The sequence below is a fragment of the Drosophila novamexicana genome, unplaced genomic scaffold, assembly GCF_003285875.2.
Source record: "Drosophila novamexicana strain 15010-1031.04,08,12 unplaced genomic scaffold, DnovRS2.1 tig00000870-arrow-arrow-pilon, whole genome shotgun sequence".
In the NCBI taxonomy this organism is placed as follows: Eukaryota; Metazoa; Arthropoda; class Insecta; order Diptera; family Drosophilidae; genus Drosophila; species Drosophila novamexicana.
The window spans coordinates 1,499,793-1,515,291 of NW_020824830.1; the positions used below are offsets into that span (position 1 = coordinate 1,499,793).

General features: G+C 38.3%; 3 protein-coding genes across 7 annotated transcripts; 2 read left to right on the top strand and 1 right to left on the bottom strand.

The window, feature by feature from the left end:
• Nucleotides 1-3,008: 3,008 nt before the first annotated feature.
• LOC115764642 (10 kDa heat shock protein, mitochondrial) lies at nt 3,009-3,741 on the top strand. Its single transcript, XM_030707815.1, has 2 exons — nt 3,009-3,091; nt 3,163-3,741. Exon 2 carries the CDS (start codon nt 3,167-3,169, stop codon nt 3,473-3,475), a length of 309 nt encoding a protein of 102 aa, XP_030563675.1. The 5' UTR covers nt 3,009-3,091; nt 3,163-3,166; the 3' UTR covers nt 3,476-3,741.
• A 144-nt stretch (nt 3,742-3,885) lies between these two features.
• On the top strand, nt 3,886-10,481 carry LOC115764640 (neuropeptide CCHamide-1). 3 transcript variants are annotated; one of them, XM_030707808.1, is made up of 4 exons: nt 3,886-4,243; nt 8,193-8,228; nt 8,305-8,351; nt 9,497-10,481. In XM_030707808.1, exons 1-4 carry the CDS (start codon nt 4,180-4,182, stop codon nt 9,860-9,862), a joined length of 513 nt encoding a protein of 170 aa, XP_030563668.1. In that variant the 5' UTR covers nt 3,886-4,179; the 3' UTR covers nt 9,863-10,481. The 3 variants fall into 3 exon arrangements, with proteins under 3 accessions (XP_030563668.1, XP_030563670.1, XP_030563669.1); XM_030707810.1 differs by lacking the exon at nt 9,497-10,481 and adding an exon at nt 8,461-8,518; XM_030707809.1 differs by lacking the exon at nt 3,886-4,243 and adding an exon at nt 6,479-6,762.
• Nucleotides 10,221-14,701, bottom strand: LOC115764641 (ecdysteroid-regulated 16 kDa protein). Of its 3 annotated transcripts, none has more exons than XM_030707814.1 (3): nt 14,614-14,701; nt 11,004-11,089; nt 10,221-10,936 (listed from the first exon to the last, which is right to left on the bottom strand). In XM_030707814.1, the coding sequence occupies exons 2-3, from the start codon at nt 11,086-11,088 to the stop codon at nt 10,542-10,544; spliced, it is 480 nt and encodes a 159-aa protein (XP_030563674.1). In that variant the 5' UTR covers nt 11,089; nt 14,614-14,701; the 3' UTR covers nt 10,221-10,541. The 3 variants fall into 3 exon arrangements, with proteins under 3 accessions (XP_030563674.1, XP_030563673.1, XP_030563672.1); XM_030707813.1 differs by lacking the exon at nt 14,614-14,701 and adding an exon at nt 12,156-12,295 and having other exon boundaries at nt 11,004-11,112; XM_030707812.1 differs by lacking the exon at nt 14,614-14,701 and adding an exon at nt 12,156-12,293 and having other exon boundaries at nt 10,429-10,936.
• Nucleotides 14,702-15,499: the final 798 nt, after the last annotated feature.

Sequence of the window (15,499 nt, forward strand, 5' to 3'; positions counted from 1 at the left end):
TTTAAGTTATTTTCTAGCAATTAAAATTAAGCAGCTGCGATGTACTTGCATAACTAGTCTATTGTATCTTAAATCTATATATATATATAAAGAATTTGTCCTGACTGGCTGGCTTATTGGTGATCAAACTGTAAGAGCTACGTGGCTTATAGTTTATTTGAAGCTTTCTCTTGAGTCAGAAGTAAGCACTACGATAGGGTTTGAACTCCAAGCGACATCATGAGCCTGCGTAACTTTAGTGTCTGTGCGTCGAGCTAACAATCAGAAAATCGCCGGCTCAAATCCAGCAGGAGATTTTTATTTTTATAAGTAACTAGCAAGACGTCAGCGACATCAGATAATTTACTTAAGCCCATAATATAAAGGTAAGCGCATGTGAAAAGTCGCTTGAAAATTAGATCTTCCAGAAATTAGAAATATCATTTTTAATTTTTTGGACCCTTGCACAATTTTTATATTTAAGAAATCTTTTTAGAGCAAGACTCCAAAGTAGACTATTTAGTAAATGAAATTCTTTAGAAACTATTAATATAATTTATATTACAAAAACATTTCTAAAAATAATCTTTCGCATTTTCAAGCTTATATGAATATACTGCATAAATTATTTAAAAAAAAAAACACATAATTTACCTCTTTTTGAATCATACACAATAGAAAATGATTCTTTATATATTTGCCTAAAATATCTCATTTTATTCACACTGCTGTGAGCTCAGCTTTTGTTATTTGTTAATTGATACAATAAATTAAAACCAAACAATGTATTAGATTGTACAAAACAAACCAAAAGTCGACATTATAATAAAATTGTTTCCAGACTTTGAAATTTGCCGAACTTTAGCTAAAGTTTTCTTTAAATATTTGTTGAAGAGTGCCAATAATACGAGCTGTCGAGGAACTGACTGATGAGCTGTAGAAAATACTTTGCTATTTTCCAAACATCAAACGATTATTCGACCGGAAAAACGGAAATTAAATGCTTTCCACTGCAAAGGCTGTAGAAAAAGTAAACTTTTGAAGACGTAGCTCTGATTATTTTTGCTGGGGCATTATACTTTTATTCATATTTATATTTATTGTGAATCCAAAATTATATATAAATATGTAATTAAACTTATTTTGATTATTTTCTTGGCAATTGCTAGGGTTTCGTCGACTTGTCTATTTTTATCTGCTAGAGACGGCGCCGTGATTTAAGCGAAAATTTGTAATTTGGATTCATCGCAATGCGCATATAAACAAATTTGTTTTATCGATTTGGCGTGCAAGCAAATGCGAGTGGAGCTGGAGTGGAGCTGGAATGGAGCGTATGCCGTCTGTTTGAATAAATAATATGATAATGATGTCCCATGCACCATGCCCATGCGCTGATAATCGCCCAAGGTCACGGACTGCAAATGCAGACTAATGTCAACGCGGCGAATGAGTAATATGGCCCAAGCACTCGCAGTTGCATTTCTTATGAAAATGCAATCAGGCAAATGGACGTGCTGGCCAAAGCACGCGGCATTCCCTGCCGACCTTGTTCAGGTGTGATTGGATTCGATCTGCGAATGGCGACTGCATCAGGGCATGCCATTTGCTTACGTATGCATGCCCTATGCCCATAAATTCTCTCATAATGCGTCATATTTAGATAAACGTGGAAATCCTAAGCGCAGCATGCCATAAACACCATAAACACCAATATAAAAAAGTTGCATACATTGAGCGGAAGTCGAAAAAATCAGCAATGGTAACGTTAGCCTTGGCAATATTTTTCACAGCGACATTTGCATACTCTAACATACCTATACGCATATAAGATTACAAGCTTGTACAATTAACTAAGGCGTTATTTGTTTGTAATGTTTATTTTGTTTAAAATCTGAATTAATTAAATTTTTTGTAATACTTTTCAAGGATCTTTCTTGTTTCACGCTTTTTGCTAAATCCACCTTTACTTGGTGGATCCATTTCCACCACGCATATGAAACGATCTTTGTAAATACGAATTTGCGATGTTTTCAGTAAATCCTCTTGGGGGAAAAAGGGGTCAACGGCCTTATGGGTTATTTTTTAAGTTACACTCGATCGCTTTCAAACAATTTTTGAAAAAAAAAGAATTTAGTTAATTTCATTTGTGCAGTAAACGGGAATGAATACACTATAATATTTAAGGTAAGCCCAAAAACATTGACCCTTCCAATCAATATTTATCGATTTTAAGGAATCTGGTATATAAGCAGCATGGCATTCTTCGGCTTATAGGCTTCATTGATTTTATTTAAGCGTAACAAACTCCTTTCAATAGTTAATATACTTTCAATAATAATGTATGCATATACTTTTCCTTCACGTACGTCACGTAAGGCTAACCAAAGCTAACAAGCCAATGAAGTAATACAGAAAAGCAAGCAGCAAGAGCAATAGATCCATACACCCACACACATACACAGCAATTGGCACACACAGCCCCACCCACTGACACACGGCTGTCCACAAAATGACGTAGAAAGTGTGAAATTTGTTGATTTACGAGCGAATCGGGAAAACAAAAAAGCGAAATTCCAGCAAAAGAAATGTTGCCAACCATTAACTCGCTACCTCCCGAATCCCAGCCAATCATTTAGTCAGTCAGGAAGCCAAACGGGGCACACATACAGGCACACAAACACATACACGCTGTGCTTAGTGCGCAGCAGTGCCAACAGGTGGCGCTGACGCTTTCAGCGTGGGAATTGTGTCAAAACAACGCGCAAATACAAAAGAATGTTAAAAACATATATACACGTATGCACACACATATGCACTTTGTACACACACACACACAACTATGCTCTTTATAACGGTAGTCTAGCGCATATTGGCCGAGTTAGTTAAGTCTGTTGAGACCAAAGTCAAAATGAACACTACTAAATGCTTTTAGAGTGAACCCAAATCAAAGTAGGCTAACCAATTTTTGGATAGAGTAGGCCTTGAAATCTGGCTGCTACTGATACCCCACAATTACAGCATACCTCAGTCTGTTTCTGGCATTCGAACTAAACGGCTGTAAAATATAAAAAAAAAATTGGTTTTTAATTTTGTAAAAAAAAAAAGATTTTTGGTAAAAGTTTGCAAAAAAAAAATTTTTTTAATTTTCGTTTTTTGTGAAATAATTTTTCCCTGGCTCAATAGAAGAATGGCTAGCGTTATCAAGAAGGTTGTACCCATGCTGGATCGCATTCTAATTCAGCGCGCCGAGGTGAAGACCTCAACAGCAGGCGGCATACTGCTGCCGGAGGACTCGGTGCCCAAGGAGATGCAAGGCGTTGTCGTGGCCGTTGGACCCGGTGCCCGCAATCCTGTTGGCTCCGGTCACTTGCCCGTGGCCGTCAAGGAGGGTGATCGCGTTCTGTTGCCCAAATACGGTGGCACCAAGGTGGACATGGATGACAAACGCGAATACGTACTGTTCCGCGAGAGCGACATCCTGGCCAAGCTAGAATAATATGGTTCAAGTGTTGCCTTCCGGCGTCTGCCATTCGATTGGCAGCACATAATACACGGTACAGACTTAATCGGGGACTAAGAAATCATAATCAAACGATACAGACACAAACAATACCCTTTGCGTTCGAAACTAAATGATTGATGAAATGTTGTATTTGGTAGCTAAACACAGAACACAGAATATTCACACTAAGCAGGCAAACCGGTACCGTCAGGACACTACAATAAACAATTGTTCAGATTGCGTTTTTTCTTTAAAGAGCATTAAACCGAGCTTGTTTTGTCTTTGAGGGGGGGGCTCACTCTGCTGCCAGCTGCTTCTCCCCACATGTTGCTGAACCTCTCGCTACGCTCATTGGCGGCGTTGACTTCGTTGTGCGTTGGCGTCGGGCTCGTGGTTCGTCTGCCCCATCTGCCTCGTGTGTTGCGCTCGCATTGGCTGTCGTTATCTTTTTGCCGTTCCGGATATGTTTGCTGCACACCGGTCTGGGCTATAAAAGCCGCCTGTCTAACGCCTTTTGGTGGCAATTCGAAAAGAGTTTTGAACACACGCATTCCAGATACTCGCACCTGCACAGCAAAACTGTTGCACAAAGTTTGTGGCAAGTGCATTTAAAGTTAAATTGAAAGTGACAAAAAGAAATTCTCAATTTATTTTGACAGTTCAAATTGTGCTTACTTCGGCATTAAATATTGTTCAAAATGTGCTACGCTAAATTTAGTTGGACTATCCTGGTATTTTTGGTGCTCTTCACGGTGGTTACAGGTAAACAACACAAAATATCTTGATCTCGAAAAATATCTAAGATATGCCGTTAAAAATAAAATGCAATATTTCTTATACTTGTCTCTGAAAAGTATGCAATATATTTACTCTGGTATTTGAAATTTTGTAACTTACATTTTATGCTTGCATATTAAACAATTGCATTTATATTTCTGCTGTTGATAATCCAAACAAGGTCAATTTAAAAACAATTCATTTGATTGGATTTTGAATATTTAAAAATTTGAAAAATAAAGGAAGGGGCAGCTATTTTTGACTCCCTTGCAAACATAAAACTGTGTAAAAGTAAGATATGTTTTTATGCAATAACTCGTTTACGCTCTTTGAAATTCTGCCATTAGAAGCTGACAAAGTTGTTTCAAGTGGACAAGATTTGGTCAATATGTTATATGTATAGATAGATACTTTCTCCTTGTTGCGGGTTTTAACTCAAAGCTTCCTTAATTTAAATTTCCAGCTATTTTCAAAATAAATAATTAAAAGTTAATTAATTAACTTACACATTGGTAACAATGTTCCAGTCGAAACTTGTTCTGGCAGGAGGGGTATCAGGCTCCTGCGTGGAAATGATGAAGAGTATCCGCCTGAAGTTCGATAAGAGATTTTGCATGGGATAACAATATGTTTAATTGCAAAGCGTTTGACTTACTCAAAATTAGGCGCCTTGTCTAGATCTCTAATAAAGAATGAAGCAGCGAAGTGTTTCTAATAAAAACTCTTAAGATTTATTCATAATTCAATTTATATTTATTTACATTCAAATGTTTTATTGACATTTCGTGAGACATTTTAAAAAGCTTTAAGCTCTAAATATTAGTTTTAAGTAATATATAATTTAATTTACTGGAATAATTGAAACATGCACATTTTTGAGGCACCTAAAAAGCCACAGTATTTTTTTTACGGGTTTTCATAAATATATTCGAGCTCAAGAGTGTGCTTCAATAAATAATTATGCAAGTCTACAATTTCCCGTTAATATGACAATGCGTCATAGCGAAAAGGCCTTCTTAGAATTTCCCACAATAATGTGTGCCGACGGGGCGCAACGGATGCGTATCAACAGGGCCATAAAAATACCAACTACCTTATTAACACATATTGTTATTTCAAATTGTAATGCGCATTATCTATTTTATGCACATTTTCCTGTTGCTCTTTGATCGCTGTTGTGCCACGCCCTTTTAGTTAAACCGGCCCAGTGGTTGGGTTTCTATAATTTTCACGTTACGTTGTCACCTGCGTCGATTGTCAGCCAGGAACGCGGCATTCAAATACCTACCTGCAAGTCCCGATGCCCCGACGATTTTAATTGCTGTCGTAAATTAATCCAAACTGCGTGCCAAATAACAACAACAGCAACAACAAGCAACAAACAACTATAACAACACAGCGGAAAAACAAAATCGTGTGAACCACTCAAGCTGTGCCGCTGCCTGCAGGCGGCAAATTGTCACCACGCTGCACTCTTGTGGGTGGTTGTGGCTTGGCTTGGGCAAAGCTTATCCCCGCCGGCTACCAGCTACATATCAGGGCAATCGTGATAGGCATAGAGACCCGAAAAAACCGGTTTAGATTGCAGCCATTGCGGCGGCAATTGCCTTTGAAGCGAATCTCAGATAGTGTATTCGACCAGGTGCATTGGGCTAGGTTCAGGTTGACAGATTACGCTTGCCTAAAACTGTTGATTATATTGAAAAGGACATTAATCATGCTCTACAATAGGCTTGTCTTAGCTAGTTTCAATCGATTAGGCCGTGAAGTAGGACAAAGAATACAATATATTAGCATTTAGACTCTTCATCAAACAGTCTCGATTGTGGTTCGAATTGCAAACAAGAATTCTAAAGATTTCATTTTTTTATTAAATATCTAAAATATCAAATAATTATAGGCAAGTACTCAAGGGTCTAGCTCAATACTTTTCCATCCCACTTTCCTTATAAGCAACCATCTTCCTTTTAAAATAATGAATACAAATGCTTTTAATTCCAGGAATTAGTAATATTCCCTGCGCAATACTTAAATGTATTTTTAAACCTAAGTTAGATCTTACCCAAAGCAATTATACGAAACAGGTTCGGTTAAAAAAGTGTTAAAAAAAGCACCAGCTAAGAATGTGTTTTTTTAATAGCCTTATTTGAGAAATGCAGTGATTCGCCTGTCAAAAATAAATGTCAACATTTATTTTCGGGGACAATTAAAAATAGCGTTACTGCCCAATGGCGTAACACTTTGAAATTATACGTGCGACTTTTGCGGGGCTATTAAAAAAAAAAGAAATTACCCGGCAAAGAGGGTCAACGCCAACGCCAACTGACCACTCGTTGTTGGCCCATTAAAGTGGATGAGCACGTTAATTAGACGTTTGGAAGAAGTCCTCTCGCTCTCGCCTTTTAATGACAGCCCCTTCGATTAGACGCCCGAGCAGAGGCTATCTCTGATGGCCTGGCCTGTCAACAAAATGCGCGCCCGGCAACAATTAATCCACGGTTTAAGTAATTGACAAATGATTACACGTCTGACATATGGCGGCTGGGAGGCGCTGGCAACAGTTAAATAGGGCGTAATAGATATAGAGTCATTCGGCTCATCGAGTTTTTTTTTGTTGTTTCTTATCAATGAGCCTAGCGCTGGGGCAGCCATGGCTTATGCAAGGGACTTACGGCCAGTGCAGCACATCTGCGTCACTTTGTTGCCAGGAGATGCTCCTGCTCGAGTTGCTGCATGTGCGAATTGCGTAAACTTATCCTGGTGTCGCAGCTGCTCTTGTGTTGATTTTTTGACGCCTCGTGCTGTGACATGTGAGCCAAGCTGAAGTCTTTTGTGTGCACGCCTGACTTGGCCATCCATTTGTGCGATTAGTTTTTGGTCACACAATGAAATGCAGCGCCAAGGACATAGCATAATAGCTCTCCCTCCTCCTACCCCTAGCCCTCTTCGTGCCCAGCGTCCTCTTTAGCTGTCCCCAGCCTTAGCTTAACCAAGCACTCCATGCCAGCTGAGAGCTGCCTTCAACGCATTACTCAGGTGTACGCTTATTACCCGCCGTAACATACGACTTTGTAATGGACTATATTTATCATAGGTCGGAGCATTATATAAAAGCAAATGCAACAGTGACAATAACAACAATGAATGGCTATTGCCAGCATGCCGAAGTCTGAACACTCTTTTTCTGACTTGTGCTATATGACACCTAGGTATATACTTTTCGTAATATCTGGGCTTGGTCAAGAGAAAAGTTTGTCAATAGAGCTACATGAAAGATTCAGCCTATTTTAATAAGATATTCCTAAAATATTAGGAGCGTAGTTAATCAGGAAAGCGGCAATACAAGTTATACTTTCTTATACAATATTTGAAGAAGTTGCTATAAAAGCTATATAGAGGGTCGATAAGATTTATCTTAATGCAAGGAGCATAAGGCCAAGTTTCGGATAGGAAATCTTAAGGGACGAACAGAAGCTAACTTTCGAACGATCGTTCCTTTAGCTATATGGCACACTATATGACATAATAGGGCAAATGGGATCTGACGGAACTATGCAAAAGCTTCATACTGGTAGCTGTAAAGCTGACGGAGAAGTTGGCATAGACACATGACTATATTATACATTTTGTGAGAAAGTAAGCTAACCCTTTAGAGAGAAGGGTATAAATGGAAAAATAACTGTACAACGGGAACGGCAGCAGCATCCACATTAACTTCTTGGCAACCTTTAACTTTTTAAGCCACCTGCCACGCAACCGCCCCCACGCGCTGTAGGCTTCTGTGATCAATGCAGCTCAGCGGGATGTTGGCAAAGAGTTCGTGGGGGATGGCGGTTCTGTGTGTCATAAATTCTTTTGGCTAGCTTAACTCTTCAGTGCCTAGTAGAAATGATGATGATTTATTAAATAAACATTATTTTATATTTACTTGCAGGCTCCTGCCTGGAATTTGGACACTCGTGCTGGGGTGGTAAGTCTAAAGTCAATTTGACGCCTAGTTAAAAGCCAAATTCAGCTGACTTTCTGTATCTCTATCTTTGGCATAGCACATGGCAAGCGCTCGGGCAACAGGGTGGCACTTGCGGCCAAGCAGGTGAGTTCCTATCGCAGCTAATTCCGCATTGTCATGAAATACATATGCTAAGCCGTCATAAAGCAGCATTATCGAGCTAATCTTATCCATAACATATAACCCTATTTAGATTTATAGCTCGATGAAATTGCGCGGCTTGAGCTAATTTATTGCTGCGTGTCAATTGTGAAATTAATTAGAACGGAAATAATCCCCCTCTGGATGGGAACACAAATTCAAACAATTAGTAACAATTAAAACTATTTTATTAAATTAAATTAATAATATCTTTTTATTGAGACCTTCGCCTAAGACTTCCAACATAAATCGGAAAATATAGATAACACGTTTCTTTTAGATAAAAACAAAGCAATCTTTCAGCTTTGCCATATACTTATCAAACATGAACAAGTTTAAATGACATTGTAAGATCTATGAGAAGAAACGAATCCCGATTCTTTTTCTCTGTTTTTTTCGTATGATCTTGCCAGATGGCTTGATTGCATTAAGAAAGTCTCTTAATGTCAAGGAAACCTGGGTTCGCTTTAACCTCTTACTCTCCTCCCTTCTCTTCTTTTAATCTTCTCTACGCGTAAAGCCCCTTTAACACGAGATATTATTGGCCTGTAGCCGAATGGTCTAACAAGATAAATATCCTCAAATGCGGGTATATTCGTAAATAGTTTATTTCGCAAAGATGATTTTAGATCTAATAAACATTTAAGAAAACTTTTGTTATTAAGCGATCTAAAGTGATTTTCTGATGGGCTGGCCTAATAATTATTATGTTGAGGATAAAACATTTATTTTCGAAGACCCGAACAAGAATTTGCTGTCATTTCAAATTTCTGCACTCTAGCTCTTGAACCCTGAAAGATATGAAGTTTTCCGATTTGCCTTAGCATTTTAATGAGACACGAGCCATAAAATAACTTAATTATTATTATATAGTAGTCAGATGTTTATATAATAAGTATACGACCGATAGTTCCAATGGCAACTATATAACAAAGGGATCAGGCTGCAAGAAAGGGCCCTCGCCTTTTGCCAGGCGAGAATATAATAATAATAATAAATAAAAAGGAGAATATATTATTTTAATAAATTAGGCTTCGAGCTCTAATTGACATACTAATGTCTTATTCCTTTTTTTAATATTATCATAGCCGTCACTTCTTGTCGACAAGCTAGCCGAGCAGCTCTACAACAACAACAACAATGAGAATTCCATTGACGACAATGGCAACAACAACAGCAATGCCAAAAACTACAACTTGCCACTTACCGCGTCCGCTCTGGCGCCACCAAGTGTCGAGGCGTCGGCAGCGGAGCGCACTCGAGATGTGAACGATGCGAAATGGAGGCAGCTGCTCCGGCAGCATCGCTACCAGCTGAGGCAAATGCAGCGGCAGTTCGATGCGAGCGATGCGGCCGAGGGCTGGCGCAAGTTGCAGCAGGCGTTGGTCGAGGCGGAGCAGCGGCAGCAGCAGCAGCAGCTGCCAATGGGCGACTTCTTTGAGCTTAAAAAGTGAACTTTGACCCGCGAATAAGAGACATTACATTTACACATAATCACACGCATAAACAAACATAAACTAAATGAAATGATGCAAATTAAGCAAAAACAATTAAACGATATTTATTCCATCATTCGAGTGATCCAAGCTCGCGTCTCATTGCATGCTGCGGCCCAATTAAAGAACTACATATATACTTATATATATATATATATATATTAATAACAAAATATTAATTAAAGGTTAAAGATCGTCGCTTGGCGATCTACACGCGAGTTGCGCATACGACGCGTTGGCCAGCAAGCAATAGATACAAGATATATGCATAAATCTATTGTATGAATAAGCAAAATTAAATGTTAATGAAAAAACGTTTCGCTTTTGTTGTTTTTAATTACTTATTCTTTTGTTAACATTATAACTATTACTAACGCGCAAATAACCACACTATATGCATAATTCTTTCTTTTACTGTATTGCGTGCACAATATTGCGTCATTGGCTGGATGCCGCAATATTGCCCAGATCAGAATTAAAATTCCAAATTTTTACTCAAATTCAATATCAACTTCATGTTCAAATTAAATTGTACTTAACCTATGCATAACACACGTTTTAATAATAACAAATAAAATTTACAAGCTAGAATGCAAAGCAATCGACTCTCTCTCTCTCTTATCTGAGCTGATCTGATTTAAGCCTTGATTTTGGCGGGCAGCTGGAAGCAAGCGACATCGCCCTGCTTGTCGCCCAGTCCCCAGTGAATCTCCAGACTGACCGTGGGATAGACGGGCAGTATCTTAAAGCTGTTCTTGTACGTGTATGTCTGGCCCGCCTTCAGTGGGCAGCCGAGCTTGTGCTCGCCGGACTCATCGTAGATGTGCGGACAGGCGCTGGTGCCATAGTAGCCGGGAAAGGGCAGTGGCACATCCAATATGATGCCCTGTATGTCTGAGGTGAGCTCCGCAAAGTCGCGCTCCGGCCTGAGCTTCATCGTGATGCTGGCCTCCGTGTTGCGCTTCAGTATGCACCTGCTCTTGGGGCAATTCGAAATGGTCACCTCGCCGGCGGACAAAGCGCGTGCCGTGGCTAAGATGTGGGCAACAAAAAACGGTTAAGAGCTGCTAAAGGATTACTTGAATTTCGGATTACTTACATTTCGGGCATTGTTTCACTTCAGTACCCGCGGCCAGACCGAGCAGCGCGACGCCGATCAAAAGTAGCGCAGAATTCATGTTCATTCTGTCGACGAGAGGGAATAAAGACTGTAAGATGTGAAGTCAGTTTTAATTATAAGTCGTAGCTCACTGTTGTGCTCAGCTCGCTAATTGATTTGCAACTACTTTGGGCTTGGCCGAAAGCTTAGCTCACAACAGAGCCAAAAAAAAAATAAAAAAATAAGCAACGTCTCAGTTAAACCGGTTCAAAGTTTGAACTGCTAGCGAAAGATCGACCTTGACTTAAAAACGTAGCTACAAAATCTGTGCAGTTAACGATAAGTGGAAGCTGCGCTGAAAATTGCAAGTATCTTTGAAATACTTTGATGATGCTGCACTAGAAATCTGCAAGATACTTAAGACACAAGACACCAAAGCATCCGATACTTATTTCGATTATGCACTTGTCAAAATATTTTAGATACTTGAAACATTGCTTGAAGCGAATGAGTTTAAAATGAGATGCAGGTATCTAAAAGATACTTCTGCTATGCAATCTATAGATACAGCAAAACAAAGCAATTGCTTTTAAGCTGTGAGTATGCATATAATATAAACAACTTGTAATTAAGATTAGATTTGGTCATTTTCGTCGAGAAATATATTTTTGATAATTTAATGAGGCTGCTCTAAATATCCTTCAGATACATCAAACCCTTCTTTTAATAATTTGTGTACAAATTAACTTTTACATTGTTTTAAATTTGAAATCAAGGATTATTCTCAGATATCTTTAGCTTTGTTTTATAATTTATAATTTATTCGAGTTAACATCTAGCACAAATATACTTTAAGCTGCGCAATTTGGATGTACATGCTAAGTATATACAACTGTCCAAAGTCTAACGAAAAGGTCTACCGACTCTGGCTCTGGGTTCGCATTCACTTTTATCTAAATAGTAAGCTATCTTTGGGAGAACGGAGAACACATATACATATAAATATAAGGCCTAGAGAAGACAAAATTTCACATTCACTTCGCGCCAGAAATTAAGCTACAGATACATCTGCTGCAGTCGGCCTTAAGCTTTCGTTTGAAGTATCTGCAACTAGTTTGCATTTAATTAAACAAATTAAAATAACATGCTTACAGCTTGTAATTGCTTGTCAAGATTGGTTTTGTTTCTTTGGTGTCAAGTTAATTTCTGTTGGCACTACACCGCGTAGATACAAATATATTTCAAGCTGTGAGCGCGACTGTTGAACGGCAACTGAGCGTGTGTCGCCGTGCACTGAAACTATATACAAAGCCAGTTCGGGCAGATCGTGTCGATTGAGCGCTAGCTCTTGGCTGACTAATCGGGCGATCTGTCCGATTTCTGGCGTCTGCTTTGTATGCGTGTGGCATTACAAGCAGAGTCTCAGTCTGGAGACTGGAGACTCGTTATATAAGCAATTTGAGCAATTGGTCGCTTACTTGGCGTACAGGGATACGTTCGCTTGGAGTAGTCTTAAATTGGGTGCATTCGTGACGTTCTGGTGTCAGTTTGATTAGCTCATTGTTAATTCTAAAAGCTCCACTCAACGGTTGCACACAACGACAGATCACTGTAGCTGCCTGTGCTGTGTATCTATTAGATGCGTTAATTTGCACTCGCCAAACAGCGCAGCTCGACTCGCTGTGCCAACCTAACAGTGCACGGCAAGTAAGTACTTCCCTAAAGCCTATTAAGGTCCGAACACTACTGGGAAGTGCTAATGACTGGCCATGGCCAAGCCCAAGCTGATTGTGTGAGCTCTCTGCTGCTTGAAACTAAAAGTTATTATAGGCCAGATGCCATGAGAAACTGTAAACACAATTGCCAGACGCAGTCTCAGCTATACTCTATAAAATGACAAAGACCTCATAGCATTCATATGCAACCCATTTAAGGAAATCTATCGTTTTTATATTCAAACACTTTAAATGCTAATTCAAACACTTCAAATTAAGCCCATTTGCGAAAGCTTTTTAAGTATTTGTAGCCACTTTCAACTTTGTAAGCACCCCATTCGATCGAAAATAATTAAATCGCAAGCGGGCGCTATACTCTTTTCAAATATACCCTTCCAGATGAAAGAGGGTACTCAAAATTATTTTATTCTTGATATAGAAGAAGTCAATTATTAATTTTCTCTCATTCTGTTATCTAGCTGCCATAGTTTGGATCTTTTCAAAATTAGGTTTTTAATTGAAGTTTATATAATTTCTTATACTTATTTTTTATGAGAAACAGAAATGTTCTTCGAGCTCTTAAGATTTGTGAATTACAGTTCAACAGATAAACTTCTTCTAAAATTAGAAAAACTTGTTCCATTTCTACTTTAAATACACAGAACATATTTTAGGGAAAACCTTTGGAATTTTAATTAGAAGACTTTAGAAAATAGTCATCAGTCAGAACTGTGACTTAATAATAATTATGTCTGGAGAAGTGAATTTATTAACAACTATTCTTTATTTCTATTTTATAATATTCTTTTTTTTCTATCAATAATAGCATTAGCCACAATTTAATAGTTTTTTTTATTGTAGATAATTATATACTTTCCCTAGCTGTTCTGATAAGAGAAATGCGAAGTTTCGTTTATTTTTCTACAACTGAAATAGTCTAAATACATAAAACAATTTCCGTTTGTTTTTCATTTATCGGTTTCTCTTTAGATATCTCTACCATGTTGATTGCCCTCTATATTGAAGTGCTCTCTACTGTATGTGTAAGGAATGTTCTAATTAGATAATTATGACGAAATGCGAACTTTTTTTCTTTTCTGACAACTGAAATAGTTGAAATGCGCAAAACATTTCCTTCTTTTTAAATTAAGCTACACTTTTTCCGTTGTCGACTCTATTTAAGTGCCCTCGACTGTACCTGTATTTATTTAAGTCTCTTCTGATCAGATAAATATAATGCAATAGCTTAAATACTTCAAGCAATTTCCCTCTTAAACGGTTTTTATATAGATAATTACACTTTTTCCGTTGTCGACTCTATTTAAGTGCCCTCGACTGTACCTGTATTTATTTAAGTCTCTTCTGATCAGATAAATATAATGCAATGCAAACTTTAGTTTATTTTCCACAACCGAAATAGTTTAAATACTTCAAACAATTTCCCTCCTAAACAGTTTCTATATAGATAACTACACTCCTTTCGTAGTCGACTCTATTTACGTGCTCTCGACTGTAGCTGCCTTTGTGACGGGTCTGTTCTGATCAGAGAAATGAAAGGAAGTGCGAACTTTACCACAATATATAGTTTTTGCTTAGTTACGGCTACGGCTGAACGCGTTTAATATGCAGCACATGGCATTTAGATTTAAGTTGAAAGCAAAAGCTACACCACCTACTTCTTCCTCTTCTTCTTCTCTGATACGTAGCTAGGAAGTTAAATAGGCTCGGGGCGTGACGATGACGTTGCTGACGTCGGACGTGCACACCTTATAAACGCGATGGGTTCAAAACAGTTCGATCGATCATCGGCATTTAGAAAGTGGGCCCAGATCTTGATCTCGATCTTGGAATGGAAACACAGCAACGGCTCGACTCGAATTTCTTAGGCTACTCACTTGGCTGGGCGCTTTAGGCGACTGCTGTGATCACAGTTTGAGATGCAACTACAAAATGGAAACTGAAAGCGAACACTGCACCAGCTTTAAATGGGAGTTTGAGAGACAAACCGACTGAATGATGACTATGGACGGACCAACCGGCCGGACTGAGCCGGTTTAAGCTCGGCTATTTTTGTCGTCAGTTTTACACACTTTACACAATATATGTTTGTTGTTGCTATACCCTGTACACATACAGTTCCAAATGGGGCATATAAGACCTATTGAAGTGTATAGAGATAGAAAAGTCCAAATTCCTACTTAATGTAAGACATATATAAAAGTTCTTCTAAGGTATCCTAAGATCAGGTGTAAATTATTGTTTTTTATGATTTCATACATACCTCGAGTGAAGAATCCTACGATAAGGTGTTTATACATATGTTTATTCTTAATGAATCTAATGACTAGAATTGTGATTTGTTAAAATCTAGAGATCCCATTTTAAACATTTTATATACATTTTAAAATATACTATGAAAATTGACAATATTTTCATCTTGAATACAGGTCATCTAGTAGTTGAGCATACCCGATAAGTGCCATTTTTTTACGATTTTGCTACGCATTTGACAGAATTGAATATTTCCGGCCTTTTGTCAAATACTATGCAATCCACTCACACATACAAAGCCATTAGTGCGTTCGTTTGTGTGTGTGTGTGTGTGTGCGCTTGTGTGTGTGCGGTCAACGTACAACCTGAAAACTAAAAGAAAAACAAAATTGATTTAGAAAATGTTTAAGGCATTTTTTATTGTCTTTGCACTTCGCATACAAAATTTAACTGGAAATTGAACTTGATTACGGGAAATGTTGAGCAGCCGCTGTTTTTAGTATACATTTT